The sequence below is a fragment of the Orcinus orca genome, chromosome 6 (assembly GCF_937001465.1).
Source record: "Orcinus orca chromosome 6, mOrcOrc1.1, whole genome shotgun sequence".
Classification (NCBI taxonomy): Eukaryota; Metazoa; Chordata; class Mammalia; order Artiodactyla; family Delphinidae; genus Orcinus; species Orcinus orca.
In genome coordinates this window covers 33117544-33137898 of record NC_064564.1, presented here as the reverse complement: position 1 = coordinate 33137898, position 20355 = coordinate 33117544, and the positions used below count along the sequence as shown (strand labels likewise).

The window sequence follows — 20355 nt, the reverse complement described above, 5'->3', positions numbered from 1 at the left end:
TGATTAAGGGATCAATCCAAGAAGATATAACAAGTGTAAATATATATGCACCCAACACAGAAGCACCTCAATATATAATGCAAACATTAACAGCCATAAAAGGAGAAATCAACAGTAACACAATAATAGTGGGGGACTTTAACACCCCACTTACATCAATGGACAGATCATCCAGACAAAAAAATCAATAAGCAAACACAGGCCTTAAATGACACATTAGACCTGATGGACTTAATTGATGTTTTTAGAGTATTCCATAAGAAAGTAGCAAAATACATATTCTTTTTAAGTGCACATGGAACATTCTCCAGGATAGACCACATGCTGGGCCACAAAGCAAGCCTCAGTAAAGTTAAGAAAACTGAAAACACATCAAGCATTTTTTCTGACCACAATGCTATGAGATTTGAAATCAACCAAAAGAAAAAAAACTGCAAAAAACACAAAAACATGGAGGTTAAACAATATGCTACTAAACAACCAATGGATCACCAAAGAAATCAAAGAGGAAATCAAAAATTACCCAGAGACAAATGAAAATGAAAACATGACAATCCAAAACCCATGGCATGCAGCAAAAGCAGTTCCAAGAGGAAGTTTACAGCGATACAAGCTTACCTCACGAAAGAAGAAAAATCTCAAATAAACAGCCTAATCTTGTATCTAAAACAACTAGAAAAAGAAGAACAAACAAAATCCAAAGTTACTAGAAGGAAAGAAATCATAAAGATCAGAGCAGAAATAAATGAAAGAGAGACTAAGAAAACAATAGAAAAGATGAATGAAACTAAAAGCTGGTTCTTTGGAAAGATAAACAAAATTGAAAAACCTTCACCCAGATTTATCAAGAAAAAAGAGGAGGGCCAAAATCAATAAAATTCGAAATGAAAAAGGAGAATTTACAACTGACACCACAGAAATACAAAGGACCATAAGAGTCTACTACAGGCCAAAAACATGGACAATAAAATATACCAATAAAATGGACAACCTAGAAGAAATGGATAAATTCTTTAAAAAGTACAATCTCCCAAGACTGAACCAGGGGGAAATAGAAAATATGAACAGACCAAAATATGAACAAACAACTACTGAAATTGAATCTGTGATTTAAAAACTCCCAACAAAAGTCCAGGACCAGATGGCTTCACAGGTGAATTCTATCAAACATTTAGAGAAGAGTTAACACCTACCTTTCTGAAACTATTCCAAAGAATTGCAGAGGGAGGAACATTTCCGAACTTATTCTATGAGGCCACCACCACCCTGATACCAAACACCAGACAAAGACACCACAAGAAAAGAAAATTACAAGCCAATATCACTGATCAACATAGATGCAAAAATTCTCAACATAGTCTAGCAAACCAAATCCAACAATACATTAAAAGAATCATACATAATAATCAAGTGGGCTTTATCCCAGGGATGCAAGGACTTTCAATATCCACAAATCAATCAGTGTGATACACCACATCAACAAACTGAAGAATAAAAAACATATGATCATCACGATAGATGCATAAAGAGCTTTTGATAAAATTCAACATCCATTTATGATAAAAACTCTCCAGAAAGTAGGCATAGAGGGAACCTACCTCAACATAATAAAGGCCATATATGACAAGCCCAGAGCTAATGTCATACTCAATGGTGAAAATCTGAAAGCATTTCCTCCAAGATCAGCAACAAGACAAGGATGTCCACTCTCACCACTTTTATTCAACATAGTTTTGGAAGTCCTAGCCACAGCAATCAGAGAAGAAAATGAAATAAAAGGAATCCAAATTGGAAAAGAAGAACTAAGACTGTCACTGTTTCCAGATGACATGATACTATCCATAGAAAATCCTAAAGATACTACCAGAAAATTACTAGAGCTCATCAATGAATTCAGTATAGTTGCAGGATACAAAATTAATACACAGAAACCCATTGCCTTTCCATACACTAACAAGGAAAGATCAGAAGAAATTAAGGAAACTATTCCGTTTATCATCGCATCAAAATGAATAAAGTACCTAGGAATAAACCTACCTCAGGAGGCCAAAGACATGTACTCTGATAACTCTAAGATGCTGAGGAAAGAAACTGAAGATGACATAAACAGATGGAAAGATATACCATGTTCTTGGATTGGAAGAATTAATATTTTCAAAATGATGATACTACCCAATGCATTTTTCACAGAACTAGAACAAAAAAACATTTTAATTTGTATGGAAACATAAAAGACCCCAAATCTTGAGAAAGCAATCTTGAGAAAGAAAAACAGAGCTGAGGAAATCAGGTTCCCTGACTTCAGACGATACTACAAAGCTACAGTCATCAAAACAGTATGGTACTGGCCCAAAACAGACATACAGATCAATGGAACAGGATAGAAAGCCCAGAAATAAACCCACACACTTATGGTCAACTAATCTATGACAAAGGAGGCAAGAATATACAATGGAGACAGTCCCTTTAACAAGTGGTGCTGGGAAAACTAGACAGCTACATGTAAAATAATAAAATTAGAACATTCTCTAACACCATATACAAAAACAAAATGAATTAAAGATCTAAATATAAGACCAGATACTATAAAAATCCTAGAGGAAAACACAGGCAGAACACTCTTTGACATAAATCACAGCAATATTTTTCTGGATCTGTCTCCTACAGTAATGGAAATAAAAACAAAAATAAACACGTGGGACCTAACTAAACTTAAGAGCTTTTGCACAGCATAGGAAACCATAAACAAAATGAAAAGACAACCTACAGACTGCGAGAAAATATTTGCAAATGATGCTACTGACAAGGGATTAATTTCTAAAATATACAAACAGCTCATACAATTCAATAACAAAAAAAACCAAACAACCTAATCCAAAAATGGGCAGAAGACCTAAATAGACATTTCTCCAAAGAAGATATACAGACTGCTAACAAACACAGGAAAGAATGCTCAACATCATTAATCATTAGAGAAATGCACATCAAAACTACAATGAGATATCATCTCACACCAGTCAGAATGGCCATCATCAAAAAATCTAGAAACAATAAATGCTGGAGAGTGTGTGGAGAAAAGGGAACACTCTTGCACTCCTGGTGGAAATGTGAGTTGGTACAGCCACTATGGAGAACAGTATGGAGGTTCCTTAAAAAACTACAAATAGAACTACCATATGACCCAGCAATCCCACTACTGGGCATATACCCTGAGAAAACCAAAATTCAAAAAGAGTCATGTACCAAAATGTTCATCGCAGCTCTATTTACAATAGCCCGGAGATGGAAACAACCTAAGTGCCCATCATCGGATGAATGGATAAAGAAGATGTGGCACATATATACAATGGAATATTACTCAGCCATAAAAAGAAATGAAATTGAGCTATTTGTAATGAGGTGGATAGACCTAGAGTCTGTCATACAGAGTGAAGTAAGTCAGAAAGAGAAAGACAAATACCGTATGCTAACACATATATATGGAATTTAAGAAAAAAATGTCATGAAGAACCTAGGGGTAAGACAGGAATAAAGACACAGACCTACTGGAGAACGGACTTGAGGATATGGGGAGGGGGAAGGGTGAGCTGTGACAGGGTGAGAGAGAGGCATGGACATATATACACTAACAAACATAAGGTAGATAGCTAGTGGGAAGCAGCCGCATGGCACAGGGAGATCAGCTCGGTGCTTTGTGACCACCTGGAGGGGTGGGATAGGGAGGGAGGGAGACGCAAGAGGGAAGAGATATGGGAACATATGTATATGTATAACTGATTCACTTTGCTATAAAGCAGAAACTAACACACCATTGGAAAGCAATTATACCCCAATAAAGATGTTAAAAAAAAAAAAAAGGCAAGCCAGAGCTAGAGAATACAACATTTGCAAAACATATATCTGATAAAGATCTAAACTCCTTCAAGTCAACAATAAGACGCAAACCAAAAAACTACACAAAAAAATTGGCAAAAGATTTCATGAGACACTTCATTAAAGGAGATTATGAATGGTTAAAAAGCACATGAAAAGAAGTTCAACATTGTTAATTACCAGAGAAATGCAAATTAAAATCCAATAAGATGCAACTAGAAATGTTGGTAATCAAAGAGCAATGATAACTCTCAGACATTGCTTATAGGCATGAAAAACAGTAGACCCAACTTGGGAACATTTGGCACTTTCTGAATAAGTTACATATAAACTTACCAGAAGACCCAGTAAGCCCACTCCTAGGTATTTACACAAGAAATGAAAAGATATTGACACAAAGACTTATATGTGAATGTTCACAGAAGCTTTTTCATAACAGCCCCAAACTGGAAAAACACCCATGTGTCTATGAACTGAAAGGATAACAAACTGCGGTATATGCACACAAAGGAATTCTACTAAGGATAAAAAGAATAAACCTGTGATACACACACACACACACACACACACACACACACACACACACACACACACACACACGAGTCTCAAAAGCATCATGCTAAATGAAAGAAGCCAGACAAAACACAGTATATACTTTACGAATTCATTTATATAAAATTCGAAAAAAGGAAAAGCTATTGAAATAGAAAACAGATCAGTGATTGCTTGGGGTCTGAGAAGTAGGAATGAAAGGAGGGGACTCACTGCAAAGGGGTACAAGGAATTTGAGGGGGGGATGATGAAAATATTCCAAATCATGATTTTGATGATGGTCATCTACTGTATAATCTTTTAAAACCTATTGACTTGTACATTGAAAAGTGCTAAATTTTCCATTTAATATTCGTCAACAAAAGTGATTAACATTTAAAAAGAGAAAAAACTGAATTTGCATTCCTGAGGAAGTCACATGGTAAGGTCTGCTCACCCACTGAGACGAGGTGGCTGTAGTTCTCCAACATCACATCTCTGTACAGGGTCCTCTGAGCAGAGTCCATCTGCCACCACTCCTCCTGGGTGAACTCCACAGTCACGTCCTTGAATGACACTGATGCCTGTTAACAACATATTTCTAATCAATCTGAGGGTTCAGAACTGGGACATGGAAAATATTTTTGAAAACTAACTCCTACTATGTTTACTGTTTATTTAATTTTTATTTTTTAGTGGACTATAGTTGATTTACAATGCTGTATTAGTTTCAGGTGTGCAGCAAAGTGATTCAGTTATGCATATAAATATATCTATTCTTTTTCAAATTCCTATCCCATTTATGTTATTACAGAATATTGAGCAGAGTTCCCTGTGCTACACAGTAGGTTCCTGTTGGTTATCTATTTTAAATATACTAGTGTGTATATGTCAATCCCAAACTCCCAATTTATCCCTCCCTCCCCACCTTTCCATCCATGTTGCTGCAAATGGCATTATTTTATTCTTTTTAATGGCTGAGTAGTATTCCATTGTGTGATATATATATATATATATATACCACATCTTCTTTATCAGTTCATTTGTTGATGGACATTTAGGTTGCTTCCTTGCCTTGGCTATTGTAAACAGTGCTGCAATGAACACTGGGGTGCATGTATACTTTCGAACCATGGTTTTCTCCAGATATATTTTTACTGTTTAGAGTTTAAAACAAAATGCTATAAAAGATGACTAACTCTGCCTTTGCTCTATAGCAGGGTATCTTCAATTTGGCACTACTGACACTCTGGACCAGATAATGCTATTTTTGTGGAAGACTGTCCTGTGTATTTTAGGATATTTACCAGTATCCCTGTTTTCTACTGATTAGATATCAATAGCATTCCCAATCATGACAATCAAAAATATCTCCAAATGTCTCCTGGGAAGCAAAATCACCCCTAGTTAGGAACCATCGTTCTATATGAATAGTGGACAATATCTTCAGCGACAAAACAAAATACCCAGTTTAAGAGATGACCTATACTAAGGCAAAGCAACAGCGATAAAGAATGGGAAATTAATACACAGAGATGCTGCACAAGCAAGTGGGTAGATGCTGATGCCATACACAGACACTGGAAGAATAAGTAAGAATCAGAGGCTGGGTCACAGGGAGCAGATGTTGTTCAACTGCACTCAAAACACCCGTGGAACATATGGAATTATTTATTTCATCGTTGGCTGCAAGATTCTGGAACGGAGAAGGGAAATCTAAAATGAAAATAAGGATCTAGGAGACAGTCATTAAGATGGTAACTTAAGTCATCAGGGAAAAAGGGCTGGTTCAGAAAGGACACAGAAACTTTAGGAAAGAAAAGGAGCAAGTACAAAATTCAAGGGAATAGCAAAATTTAAAAGGCAGGTAGAAAGATAGGCCAGGAAGGCTGAGAAAGAATTTCTAAGTGATAGAAAGAGAAAACAGAAAGATTAGAGTACCAGAAATTAAGAGACGAGAGAATTACAAGCAAAAATTAGTTCTCTAGTTCAAGGGAATAAACTGAACACACACATTTACATCCCCTGCCTCTAAAAACACATTTAGGTAAAATAAAAAGCTTTTATAGCTATAAAAGTATGACAAAAGAGGAATTCAGAGAAACGTCCCAGCACAAGGCCTGAATTTTGAACAAATTCTGGAAGATAGAGGGTAAGGTAGTATTGATAAAAAAAATAGAACAATATTGCCCACAATCTAATATAAATGTAGAAGTGGGAAAAAGGAACAGGGCACTGGTGAAAGCCCAGAAAGACGTCCAAGCTTAAACTGAAGAAACTGTGTAGTAGGAGAAATGATAAACAGAGTCAATTTCCTATTTGAATACAGGTGACATCATTTAAATGAGTGAGAAATGGTTAGATACAAATGTCATCAGAATAACTAGATGGCCATCTGGGAAAAGACTGATCTATATCTCACACCACAGAGCAGGATAAAATTAAAATGTATTCGAGATCTAACTGTAAAAAATAAAATCACACTCTAAAAGACTACACAGAGCAATTCTTTTATAAGGTCAGAGTGGGAAATGCCCAACTATGACTAAAAATCCAGGAAGCATAAAAGAAAAAACTGCTAAACTTGACAACATAAAAATCAAATGCCTTCGAAAGACCCTGAATAGCCAAAGCAATTTTGAGAAAGAAGAACTGAGCTGGAGGTATCATGCTCTCTGACTTCAAGCTATACTACAAAACTACAGTCATCAAAACACTATGATACTGGCACAAAAACAGACATACAGATCAATGGAACAGGATAGAAAGCCCAGAAATAAACCCACACACCTACGGTCAACTAATCTATGACAAAGGAGGCAAGAATATACAAGGGAGAAAAGACAGTCTCTTTAACAAGTGGTGCTGGGAAAATTCCACAGCTACATGTAAAATAATGAAATTAGAACATTCTCTAACACCGTACACAAAAATAAAATGATTTAAGATCTAAATGTAAGACCAAATACTATAAAACTCCTAGAGGAAAACACAGGCAGAACATTCTTTGACATAAATCACAGCAATATTTTTCTGGATCTGTCTCCTACAGTAATGTAAATAAAAACAAAAATAAACAAATGGGACCTAACTAAACTTAAGAGCTTTTGCACAGCATAGGAAACCATGAACAAAATGAAAAGACAACCTACAGACTGGGAGAAAATATTTGCAAATGATGCTACTGACAAGGGATTAATTTCCAAAATATACAAAGAGCTCAAACCAAACAACCTAATCAAAAAATGGGCAGAAGACCTAAACAGACATTTCTCCAAAGAAGACATACAGATGGCTAACAGGCATATGAAAAGGTGCTCAATATCACTAATTATTAGAGAAATGCAAATCAAAACTACAATGAGGTATCACCTCACACCAGTCAGAATAACTATCATCAAAATATCTACAAATCACAAATGCTGGAGAGGGTGTGGAGAAAAGGGAACCCTTCCACACTGTTGGTGGGAATGTAAATTGGTGCAGCCACTATGGAGAACAGTATGGAGGTTCCTTAAAAAACTAAAAATAGAGCTACCATATGATCTTGCAATCCCAATCCTGGGCATATATCTGGAGAAAACCATACTTTGAAAAGATACATGCACCCCAATGTTCATTGCAGCATTTTACAATAGCCAAGACATGGAAGCAACCTAAATTTCCATCAACCAATGAATGGACAAAGATGTGGTGTGTATATATCTACATATATCTATATATATGCAATGGAATATTACTCAGCCACGAAAAAGAATGAAATCATGCCATTTGCAGTGACATGGATGGACCTAGAGATTATCATAAGAAGAAGAAAGACGAATATTATATGATATCACTTATATGTGTAATCTAAAAAGATGATACAAATGAACTTACTTACAGAAGAGATATAAACTCAAAGACGTAGAAAACAACTTATGGTTATCAAACGGCAAAAGGGGGGGAGGGATAAATTAGGAATTTGGGATTAACATATACATACCACAATATATAAAACAGATAACCAACAAGGACCTACTGTATAGCACAGGGAGCTATACTCAATATCTTGTAATAACCTATAACGGAAAAGAATCTGATAAAGAATATATATACCGTATATATATGTATATGTATATATATGTATATACATTTGTATAACTGAATCACTTTGCTGTATACCTGAAACTAACACAACATTGTAAATCAACTGTATTTCAATACATTTTTTTAAATGCCAAAAAAGTTCACCACAGTTAAAAACAAAAAACAAATGCCTTTATGGCAAAAATTAAAAAAACATGAGCAAGGCAAAAATATGAAAAACTAGGAAAATTGTGCAATTTATATCACTGAAAAATGGCTATAAAGATATATTGGATATATTAATTAAAATCAGCACATCAACAGGAAAACAGTAGGAAATAAACAGTTCAATAAAAAAGAAATATAGATGAATTACAAACAAAAAAGATGTTCCACCTCACTCATGAGAAGAGGAAAGCTTGTAAAACTAAACTTGAGTTATCATTTTTAATCACATTAGTAAAAATTCAAACAGTTTGATGGCACACTCTATTTGTAAGGTTGTGGAGAAGAAATACACACTCCTAGACTGTTGGCTCTACCTTAAATTACCTTCAGAATCTGACCACTTGAAAGCAACTAACACCCTTAAATGATCATCATTTATTGCTAGGATTACAGAAATAGCCTCCTATATTGTTCCTGCTTTCACTACTACCCCACTAGAGTTTATCTTCAAAATGTAGACTTATTCTTTTAAACTGTAAGTGAAAACTATCCTTTTGACTCAAAAGAATAAAAATGAAAACCCTCAAAACCCCACATTGCGAGAGATAATGTGTTAATGTACTGGAAGACATTTTGATCAAGATGTTAATTCTCCCCAAATTGATCGATATTACAGATTCTATAGAGTCAGTGCAGTCAAAATCAAAATCTCAGCAGGCTTTCCTGAGATAGACAAGCCAATTTTCAAAACTTTCTATAGAGAAGCAAAGTACATAGAATCTCCAAAACACTCCTAAAAAAGAACCAAGTTGGAAGACACATATTATCTGATTTCAAGAGTTACTATAAAGAGACACTCATCAAGGCAACGTGGTATTAGCAAAAGGATTAAGGTCATCAGATGTTAACAGAGTCCACATAGATATAGAGAATAGACTTGTGGTTGCCAAGGGGGAGGAGGGGTGGGGGGCGGAAGGATTGGGAGTTTGAGATTAGCAGATGCAAGCTTTATATATAGGATGGATAAATAACAAGGTCCTACTGTATAGCACAGGGTACTATATTCAATATCCTGTGATAAACCATAATGAAAATACAAAAAAGAACGTATATATATGCTTAACGTACATATATGTATATATATATGTTTCTGTACAGCAGAAATTAACACAACATTGTAAATCAACTATAGTTCAATAAAATTTTTTAAAAAATAAAAAAAAGAAGTGAACAGAGTCCAGAAACAGACCCAAACATAGGTTGCTAGTTGATTTCCCTCAGAGATGCCAATGCAATTCAATGGAGAAAGGATACTCTTGTCAACAAATGGTGCTGACAGGTGGGTATGCAAAGGTAGAAAGCACAAACATGGCAAGTGCACGTTCCTCTACTCCCAATTCCTCTATTCTATTCTGCCAGCACAGAATACTAAGACCCTCAGACACAGAAATTCTTAGTTTTAGATTGGGCCAACGAGAACATACTTTGTCCTTTTCTGATTGGCAAGCTTTACACTGAAATAAAATTTTAAAGTTGATCAAAAAAGGAAATTATTGATATAACAAAGATTTTGAAATCCTAAGAGAATACTATCAACAAGCTCATGAAAATACATTTAAAAACATAAATAGGGACTTCACTGGTGGTCTAGTGGGTAAGACTCTGCGCTCCCAATGCAGGGGGCCCAGGTTCGATCCCTGGTTGGGGAACTAGATCCGATCCCGTATGCATGCTGCAACTAAGACTCTGCGTGCCACAACTAAGAGTCCACATACCACAACTAAAGATCCTGCATGCCACAACAAAGATCCAGTGTGTCACAACTAAGACCCTTCGCAGCCAAAATTTACAAATAAATAAATAAAAATGAACAATTTTCTATGAAAACGTAATGAGGAAAGTTACACTAAAAAAAAACATACAAATCCATCATAGACTTATGACCAATAAATTAATCAAAATCTTCATGCAAAAAGTCTTCATAAGGCCCTAATTTATAGGTGAGTTTAACAAAATCTACATGTAACACAATTTTCTCATCTAAATTATTATTAAAGAAAAGGAGCAGGAAAATGTCCCATTTCCTTTTATGAGACTGTGACCATGATACCATAATTGGACACAGAAACAAGAAAGCATAGTCTAATCCAAGTTGTGGATACAAAAATAAAAATCCTAAATACAGTATTAGCAAAAAGTCCTAGGAAGATATGTAAGAAGCAACTTACCACACTTATTAGCAATTAGGGTCTACACAGGGATTTAAGTTAACATTAGAAAATCCATTATACTGTTTACAGTATTTATAGATTAAAGGAAATAAGCTATAGCTTTGCTCCAATAGATACACAAAATGTAATCAATGTAATTTAATGTACATTCATGACTAATGTGAAATCTTAACAGATACATGGAGGCAACCTTCTTACCCTGACAAAGGTAACCTACCAAAAGCTGACAGCAAACATCACAATTAATAGTAAAATAGTGTATATTATCCCTTAAGATTGACTTGATCTATTTTTATTTCTTTTTCCACTTAATGCATGGATGCTTCTTAACCTTATAAATCCACAAAAATGCAAAATGGGGAAAGAATAAAGAGCTCACCTGAGGTATGTTCATTTTCTGCTCTTGGGAGAGTAGAGAACTGTGGCTCAGCTGAGGGGACAGAAAGATGGGTGTCATGAGACATAACCTGTCTTATAGCTCCTAGATTCACCCCCCAAACTCTCAGCACCCCAGGTGGGGATCATCTTCCTTATAGCATAGGGCCCTCTCGGCCTTGAAAAGGCACTAGAGTGATCACATACAGGTGGTACCACCTGTCTTTGTGTGACTCTGAGATGACCATGAGAATTAAATCTGCAGTTTTTAACTGAGTGAATATAAACTTTTCTCAATCACTTTAAAAATAATGCATGTGTCCTAACACAAGTAAATAAAAACAACAGAAGATTAGCTGAGTTAAATACACCAAAGGATAAGACACTATGCTTTCATTAAAATTAACGTAGCAGAACAATACTCAGTATGCACCATTTATCTATTTTTCTTATTAATATTATTTACCCGCTGGTATAAACAATCTACAGAAAGCCTAATAAAAGAGATGGGATGCCTTAAGGCAGGAAATTTTAATTGTTTCAGCCGTGATATATTTGTCAAAAGGCCCTTTTGGTGACCTACCTGTGAGAGGGCAAAGTGCACTGTTTTCCTGATTCTGTCACAAACAAACTGGGTTTCCCTGGACAAGTCACTGAACTTTTCAGGCCCGATGTCTTTAAAGATTTCAAGAGAGTTAGAAATAGATGACCTTGGAAAACCCTTCACATATCACCATTCTGGGATCCTGTGAGGTCAGCATATCACTAGTGTCACATGTGGTGATAGACACACGTGACAGCAACACAGCATCTTTGGGGGGGGCATTTAAGGGGAATGGAGACAGCATTTCCTCCCTCTGCCTGGTTATCCCTTACCCCCAGACCTCACCCTCACAAGCTCTCCAGCAAAATGGCCTTTCCTGAATAGCCTGCCCCTGGGCCAGTTCAGCTCACCTTGCTCTTCTCAAGGCTGGCCCAAACCCCCCACTGTCACATAGTCTGGTGGCTTCTGGAGATGGGGTCATCATCAAGACTGGCTCATCCTGAGCAGGGAGATTAAGAACAGCTTCTGATCTTGCAAATCTAGGATCTGCTCCTTTCTGGGATCTTCTGTCTCTGCTCTGAAGCTCTGGAACGAGGTCTAAGGTCATAGGGGTGCTCTCTTCCAGGTAAGACTCCTGTTAACAGAGACTCCCTGTTAACAGAGACTCCCTGCTTCCTACTTCACAAGGGTCACTTTGTTTCAAGGTAACTGGGACGTGGATCCAAGAAACAATTCATTTTAGGAGCAAAAACCTAATTCTTGGAATTCATTATAATACCAGACTTAAAAGACAGACAGCCTGACAATGCAGAACGGGCCAGGGACCTCTGCCCCAAGTGACCTGAAGAGACACTAGAAATCCCAGAATACATTTTGACACATGGTAGGATTCCATCTACATTCACTTTCCCTTATACTTCTGGGAACCAGCGACAGGCCTCTTTGCTAAGTGCTGTGAAGGCTACAATGTCGGTATTAGGTAGGTGTGATATTTAGACAAAGCCTGAGGCTGTAAGTAAAGCACACCTGCCCTTGAATCTAAACTCCCTCACTACTAGCTTGTGACCTGACCACACCGTTCCACCAACCTGAGCCTCGGTTTTTGTTAAAGTGGTAGTGAGATAACATAAAGCCGTCCAATGAAAAGAATAACGTGTCTTCCAACTATAATAGCAGTTGTCACTTACTCAGTGCTCAGTATCTGGCACTAGTCTAAATGCTTTGCAAGTGATGACTTAGATCTAAGTTTCAAAACAACGCCATGAAACAGTCATCATTAGTATCATTTTCATATGAAATACCTCTTACCCAGGTTCCTTCTGTAACCCTGCTTACAGGTGACAGACCTGTAATTTACCGGGCCCTTCTGCTCCAGAGCTGGGGCTCTCATCGCAGACCCCTGGCCACCGTCAGCACTATAAATTCACTTTGCCCCCTGCCGCCGACATGGGCTTTTTTTCCCCTGTCGGGCTGCAGGCGGGGCCGAGCACACAGTCCCCACACACCCAGGTCTACACTGAGCACCTGCTCTTAACCGGACCAGCCCGACCTGTACCCCGGGAGCCCGAGGGCCGGGGTCACCCCCTACCGGCCTCCCCCAGGCTGAGGGCCCGCCCGGGCGCATACACCAGCGTTGGTGGGAGGGAGTCCCAAAGATTTTCCGCTTCCATCCCTAGGCACAAATGCACCCCTCTCAGCTGGTCCCCCCGCACTCTCACCCCAGGTGCGCACCCTTCACTTTCCGAGCCGACTCCGAGCTTCCCAAACCTCTTCCCTGGAGTCCAGAGAAGACGAAAGAGGAGGCGGGGATACAGCCGCACACGCGCAGAAGCAGCCCAGAATCCCCTTCCCAGAGTGCCGCGCGGTAAAACAGAAGGATTCAAGACTACATTTCCCATAGACCTCCGCGTCCACTGCGGCGGTCACTCTTTAGGCGTTTACGTATTTTAGAAAGCTGAAGGGCGATGTCTTACAAGTATCCTGCCCAGCCTCTCAAAGATCCTGAAGAGAACGGGTTAAATATCAACTTAAATGCCAGATACAAAGGGTGGTCCTCTATTGGCTCCCAATTGAACTAGCAGTTTTTTTATAAGTCATTTGGAGACAGTCAGGGAAACTTGAATATGGATTGGATATTGAAAACGTTAAAATTACCATTACGTAGGTAAAGTGTGAAAAAATTTTGAGTTACGTAAGAAAATTGGTTTTGTAAAAAAAAAAAAAAGGCAGGACGACTGAGGTATTTAGGATTGAAATTAAATAGCTGTAAAATTATAATTTTGTAATTTTTCAACTTGGGACCTCTACACTGTTTCTATACAGCCAACAGACCCATTAACCCCTAAGCCCCGTGCTGGCACCCCTGGAGCCCAGTGTGGAGGTTCTACTGGAGGTCAAGGCAGTGCTGCAGGTATAGATGTATTGATATATAAGGAAGCTGTTAGTTTTTATGACTCAACATTGTTTTCAGATGAATTCTATTATTGTTTCAACAAATTTTGTTAATTAAATTACGTTGATCTTGGATTACTGTGCACATAACAAGTTTGCTTGCTTTTTGCTGACATACGTAATTCTTTGTCATTCTTTAATGAATTATAAATAACGCACAAAAATGCTGGTCAAACTGTATTAAATCAATATTACATTAAATCAATCATAATAGACTTTAACATAAATTTCACTAATGGAAAGAAAGTGGTCACTACATATGTTCATGGAACAAATATTTATTGAAAACTTGCTGTGCGATTAGACATCATTCTAGATGCTGGGATAACAACATCAGATAAAAGATATTAAATTCTCCATCCCCATGGAGTTTATGATCAGGGTTGTTGTCAGGGTCACCTCAAAAAACACGTGTCAGTTGTCAAGAAACAAAAGGACACTTGAGTTTAATAAACGGGGGCTCCAAAAACATGGGTAGGGTTGGTGAAGCATCCTGTAACTGATGATGGTAGGGACCCATTATCACCATCAGGCTTATAGTGAGGGTAAGTAATACTACCAGAGCCTGGCAGAAAAGGCTACACTTATGAGAGCTGTGGCCTTAGGAAGAGAAACATTGTAATGGCCATTACATGGCTCTGCACAGCCAGCCAAAATTATAAATACACAAACCTCACTTGTTTTCTTCCCTCTAATGTCCTATCCTCTCTTAAGCATTTGTAAACCCTATTCAGTACCTATTCCTAGAACTTCATCCACATCTGTCTCCTCCAGACATCTTATTCCAGTCTTATTCTTGTCTAGCCCCCTTCTGCCCGTCAACTCATTGAGCTTTGGACATGAATCAGTATAAATCTAACCTCAGGACACAGCTCTTCTTCACAAAGTGAACTACTAAATATACCTCCTTAAAATTTGCCCCTGGGAAGATTTCTTATCACTACACATTTGAGAACCACTCCTAAGTGAGACTGTAATTGCAGTAGCCATAACTTCCAATGATGCTACCATACATTGTAGATCCAGTTTGAAGGAGATTCAACTGGTAGATGGCACAGGTCTCCCTTAGGGACTTTTGGGGAATGATTAATTGTATATACTTGTGTTATATACTTGTGTATATACTTGTGTTAAGTTACGAGAAATTTTGTCAAAAGGACCCAGTCTCTCCTTTACTTGAAGCCTCCTGTCTATAAAGTAGGATATATCAAGGACTGAGAAAGAGGATCTGAATCCCTGTTATGATGACTTGTGTGTTCTGCCCACGAGACACAGAATTTCATATAGGTATATATGTCAAGAAGTATCTTTGTAGGGTGCCCATCTATTCTATTTCACAGACTTCATTATTGAAGAGCCACCACCACAGATGTCTTCAGGTTACCACAAAAGATGGCTGCACGTCAAAAAAAACTTAGAGAGTTTTAAAAAATATTTATCAGGATCTCGTTAGAGAAATACATATTTCATTGGTATGAAATGCAGCATGGGCTGCTCCTGAGTCCATCGTGTGTATACGCATATTGATAAATTTGCCCCTATCTAAACATAATTCATCCCTCCTGGTTTAATACCCTAAGGATCCACCCAAATATATGCGACCAAGTTTCTGCTTGTACTACTGAGCAAGATCATTTTTTAAAAATTGAAGTATAGTTGATTTAAAATATTATATTAGTTTCAGGTATACAACATAGTGATTCGATATTTTTATAGATTATACTCCATTTAAAGTTATAAAATATTGGCTATATTCCCTGTGCTATACATTACAACCTTGTATCTTATTTATTTTATACCTAGTAGTTTGTACGTCTTAATCCCCTTCTCCTACATTGCCCCTCTGCTACACCTCTCCCATTAGTAACCACTAGTTAGTTCTCTGTATCTGTGAGTCTGTTTCTGTTTTGTTATATTCATTCATTTACTTTTTTAGATTCCATGTATAAGTGAAAACACACAGTATTTGTTTTTCTCTGTATGACTTATTTCACTAAGCATAATACCCTCCAGGTCCATTCATGTTGTTGCAAATGGCAAAATCTCATTATTTTTTATGGCTGAGTAGTATTCCATTGTATATATACCACATCTTCTTTATCCATTTATCTGTTGGTGGACACTTAGGTTGCTCCCATATCTTGGCTATTGTAAATAACCCTGCTATGAACATGGGGGTGCACATATCTTTTCAAATTAGTGTTTTCATTTTTTTTCAGACACATATCCAGGAGCAGAATTGTTGGATCATATAGTAGCTCTGTTTTTATTTTTTTGAGGAACAGCCATACTGTTTTCCATAGTTACTGTACCAATTTACATTCTCATCAACAGTGTATGAGGGTTCCCTTATCTCCATATCCTTGTCAACATTTATTATATGTTATCTTTTTGATGATAGTTATTTGGACAGGTGTGAGGTACTATGGTGATTGATTTGCATTTATTAGTGATGCTGAGCATCTTTTCATGTGCCTGTTGGCAAGCTGTGTCTTCTTTGGAAAAATGTCTATTCAGGTCTTCTGCCCATTTTAAAATAGGGCTTTTCTTTTTATGTTGAGTTGTATGAACTCTATATTAATCCTTTATTAGAAATATAATTTGCAAATACCTTCTCTCATTCAGTAGGTTGCCTTTTTGTTTTGTTGATGGTTTCTTTGTTCAAAAGCCTTTAAGTTTGATTAGGTCCCATTTTTGCTTTTGTTTCCTTTGCTTTAGGAGACAGATCAAAAAAATATATATATTGCTAAGACTTATCTTAAAGAGTGTACTGCTGTTGTTTTCTTCTAGGAATGTTATGATTTCCAGTCCTATGTTTAGGTCTTTAATCAATTTTGGGTTTATTTTTGTATATGGTGTGAGAAAATGTTCTAATTTCAATATTTACATGCAGCTGTCCAGTTCTCCCAGCACCACTTATTGAAGACACTGTCTTTTCCCCATTGTATATTTTTGCCTCCTTTGTCATAGAATAATTGACCATAAGTGCATGGGTTTATTTCTGAACACTCCATTTTGTTGCATTGATCTATGTGTCTGTTTTGTGCCAGTACCATACTGTTTTGATTACTGTAGCTTGGTAGTAAAGTCTGAAGTCAGGGAGCGCTATTTTAGGATTATTTGTTCTACTTCTATGAAAAATTTCATGGATATTTTATCTGTAGATTGTTTTAGGTAGTATGGACATTTTAACAATATTAATTCTTCTAATCCACAAATATTGGATTTCTTTCCATTTATTTGCTTCCTATTCAGTTTCCTTCATTAATGTCTTATAGTTTCCAGAGTTAGGTCTTTGACCTCCCTGGTTAAGTTTATGCCTAAGATATATTATTCATTTTGATGAAATTGTTAATAGGAATGCTTTTTTGCTTTCTCTTCCTGATAGTTCATTATTAGTGTACAGAAAGCAACAGATTTCTGTACATTGATCTTGTATCCTGCAACTTTTCTAAATTTATTTATTAGTTCTAGTAGTTTTTTTGGTAGAAACTTCAGGGCTTTCCAAATATAGTATCATGTCATCTGCAAATAGTGATAGTTTTCTTCCCTTCTAATTTGAATACCTTTTATTACCTTTTCTTGCCTGATTGCTGTGGCTAGGACTTCCAACACTATGTTAAATAGAAGTGTCGCGTGGGCATTCCTTCTTATTCCTGATTTTAGAAGAAAAGTTTTCAGTTTTTCACCACTGAGTATTATGCTAGCTGTGAGCTTGTCATATATGGCCTTTATTATGTTGAGATATGTTCCCTCTATACCAATTTGTTTAGAGTTTATCATGAATGAGTGCTGAATTTCATCAAATGCTTTTTCTCCATCTATTGAGATGATCATGTGATTTATAGCCTTTTTTTTTTTAATATAGTGTATCACATTGGTTGATTTGCACATATTGAACCATCTTTGTATCCCTGGAATAACTTCCTCTTGATCATGGTGTATGATCCTTTTAATGTATTGTCGAATTTGGTTTGCTAATATTTCATTTTGCATCTATGTTCATCAATGATATTGACCTGTAATTTTCTTTTTTGTCTGGTTTTGGTGTCAGAGTAATTGTGGCCTCATAGTACGAGTTTCGGAATGTTCCTTCCTCTTCAACTTTTTTTTTTTTTTGTGGTATGCGGGCCTCTCACTGTTGTGGCCTCTCCTGTTGTGGAGCACAGGCTCCGGACGCACAGGCTCAGTGGCCACAGCTCATGGGTCTAGCTGCTCCTCGGCATGTGGGATCTTCCTGGACTGGGGCATGAACCCGTGTCCCCTGCATCGGCAGGTGGACTCTCAACCACTGCGCCACCAGGGAAGCCCCCTCTTCAACTTTTTGGAATAGTTTGAGAAGGATAGGTATTCACTCTTATTTTTATGTTTGGTAGAAGTCCCCTGTGAAGCTGTTCTGTCCTGGGATTTTGTTTTTTGGGGGAGTTTTTCGATTACTGATTTAATTTCAATACTAGTAATCAGTCCGATCAGATTATCTATTTCTTCCTGATTCAGTCTTGGAAGATTGTATGTTTCTACGAATTTATCCATTTCTTCCAGGTTGTCCAATTTATTGGCATATAACTGTTTGTAGTATTCTTAGGATTTTTTTTTTGTATTTTTGTGATATTGGTTTCATTTCTTATTTTGTTTATTTGGGTCCTCTCTCTTATTTTCTTAATGAGATTGGATAAAGGCTTATCTATTTTTTTAGCTTTTTAAAAAACCAAAAAGCAACACTTGATTTCATTGATCTTTTCTGTTGTTGTTGTTATTTTTTTGTCTCTGTTTTATTTATTTCTGCTATGATCATTATTATTTCCTTCCTTCTCCTGACTTTGGGCTTTTTTCTTCTTTTTCTAATTCGTTTAGATGGTAGCTTAGGTTGTTTATTTGATATTTTTCTTATTTCTTGAGGTAGGCCTGTATTGCTATAAACTTCCCTCTTAGAACTGCTTCTGGAAAGTTGCATTTAATTTTCATTTGTCTCAAGATATTTTCTGATTTGCTCTTTGTTTGTTGACCCATTGGTTTTTTAATAGCATGTTGTCTAATCTCCATGTGTTTGTGTTTTTTCCACTTTTCTTCCTGTAACTGATTTCTAGTTTCATACCGTTGTAGTCAGAAATGATGTTTGGTAAAATTTCTATCTTCTTTAATTTGTTGAGACTTGTTTTGTGTCCTATCATGGGATCTATCCTGGAGAATGTTCCACATGCATTTGAAAATATTGTGTATTATGTTTTTATTGGGGATTGAATGTCCTGTAGATATCTATTAATTCCAACTGGTCTAATATGTCATTTAAGGCCACTGTTTCTGTATTGAATTTTTGTCTGGATGATCTGTTCAGTGATGTAAGTTGGTGTTAAATTCCCCTTCTATTATCGTATTATTATAAATTTCTCCCTTTTATGTCTGTTAATATTTGCTTTATATATTTAGGTGTTCCTATATTAGGTGCACATATGTTTACAAATATTGTAACTTCTTCTTGTATTGATCCCTGTATCATTAAATAATGCCTTTCTGGGCTTCCTTGGTGGTGCAGTGGTTGGGAATCTGCCTGCCAATGCAGGGGACATGGGTTTGATCCCTGGCCCGGGAAGATTCCACATGCCGTGGAGCAACTAAGCCTGGGTGCCACAACTACTGAGCCTGCGGTCTAGAGCCCGTGTGTCACAACAACTGAAGCCCACATGCCTAGAGCCCATGCTCTGCAACAAGAGAAGCCACAACAATGAGAAGCCCGTGCACCACTCGCTGCAACTAGAGAAAGCCCGCGTACAGCAAAGAAGACCCAACACAGCCAAAAATAAAAACAAATAAATAAATAAATTTATTAAAAAAATAATGCCCTTCTTTGTCTTTTGTAATAGACTTTTTTTTAAAGTCTACTTTATCTTATACGTGTATTGCTACTCCTGCTTTCTTGTCATTTCTATTTGCATGAGATAGCTTTTCCCATCCTCTCACTTCCAATCTTTGTTTGTCTTTAGCTCTGAAGTGAGTCTCTTATAGGCAGCATGTAGATGGATTTTGTTTTTTTCATCCAATCAGCTACCCTATGTATTTTGATTGCAGCATTTAGTATTGAGAAAGATCTTGAGTTCCTTTTGTGTGTTTTTTCTT

General features: G+C 36.9%; 1 protein-coding gene across 1 annotated transcript in view; it reads right to left on the bottom strand.

Annotated features, from left to right (window-relative positions):
* ZNF782 (zinc finger protein 782) overlaps nucleotides 1-19779 on the bottom strand; it is a 64330-nt gene extending 44551 nt beyond the window's left edge. The window contains exons 1-3 of the mRNA XM_049711504.1: nucleotides 13509-19779; nucleotides 11251-11301; nucleotides 4862-4988 (exon numbers count right to left, since the gene is read on the bottom strand). Coding sequence (XP_049567461.1) covers nucleotides 4862-4988; nucleotides 11251-11301; nucleotides 13509-13688 — 358 coding nt within the window. The 5' untranslated portion in view covers nucleotides 13689-19779. The remainder of the gene's footprint in view (nucleotides 1-4861; nucleotides 4989-11250; nucleotides 11302-13508) is intronic.
* Nucleotides 19780-20355: the final 576 nt, after the last annotated feature.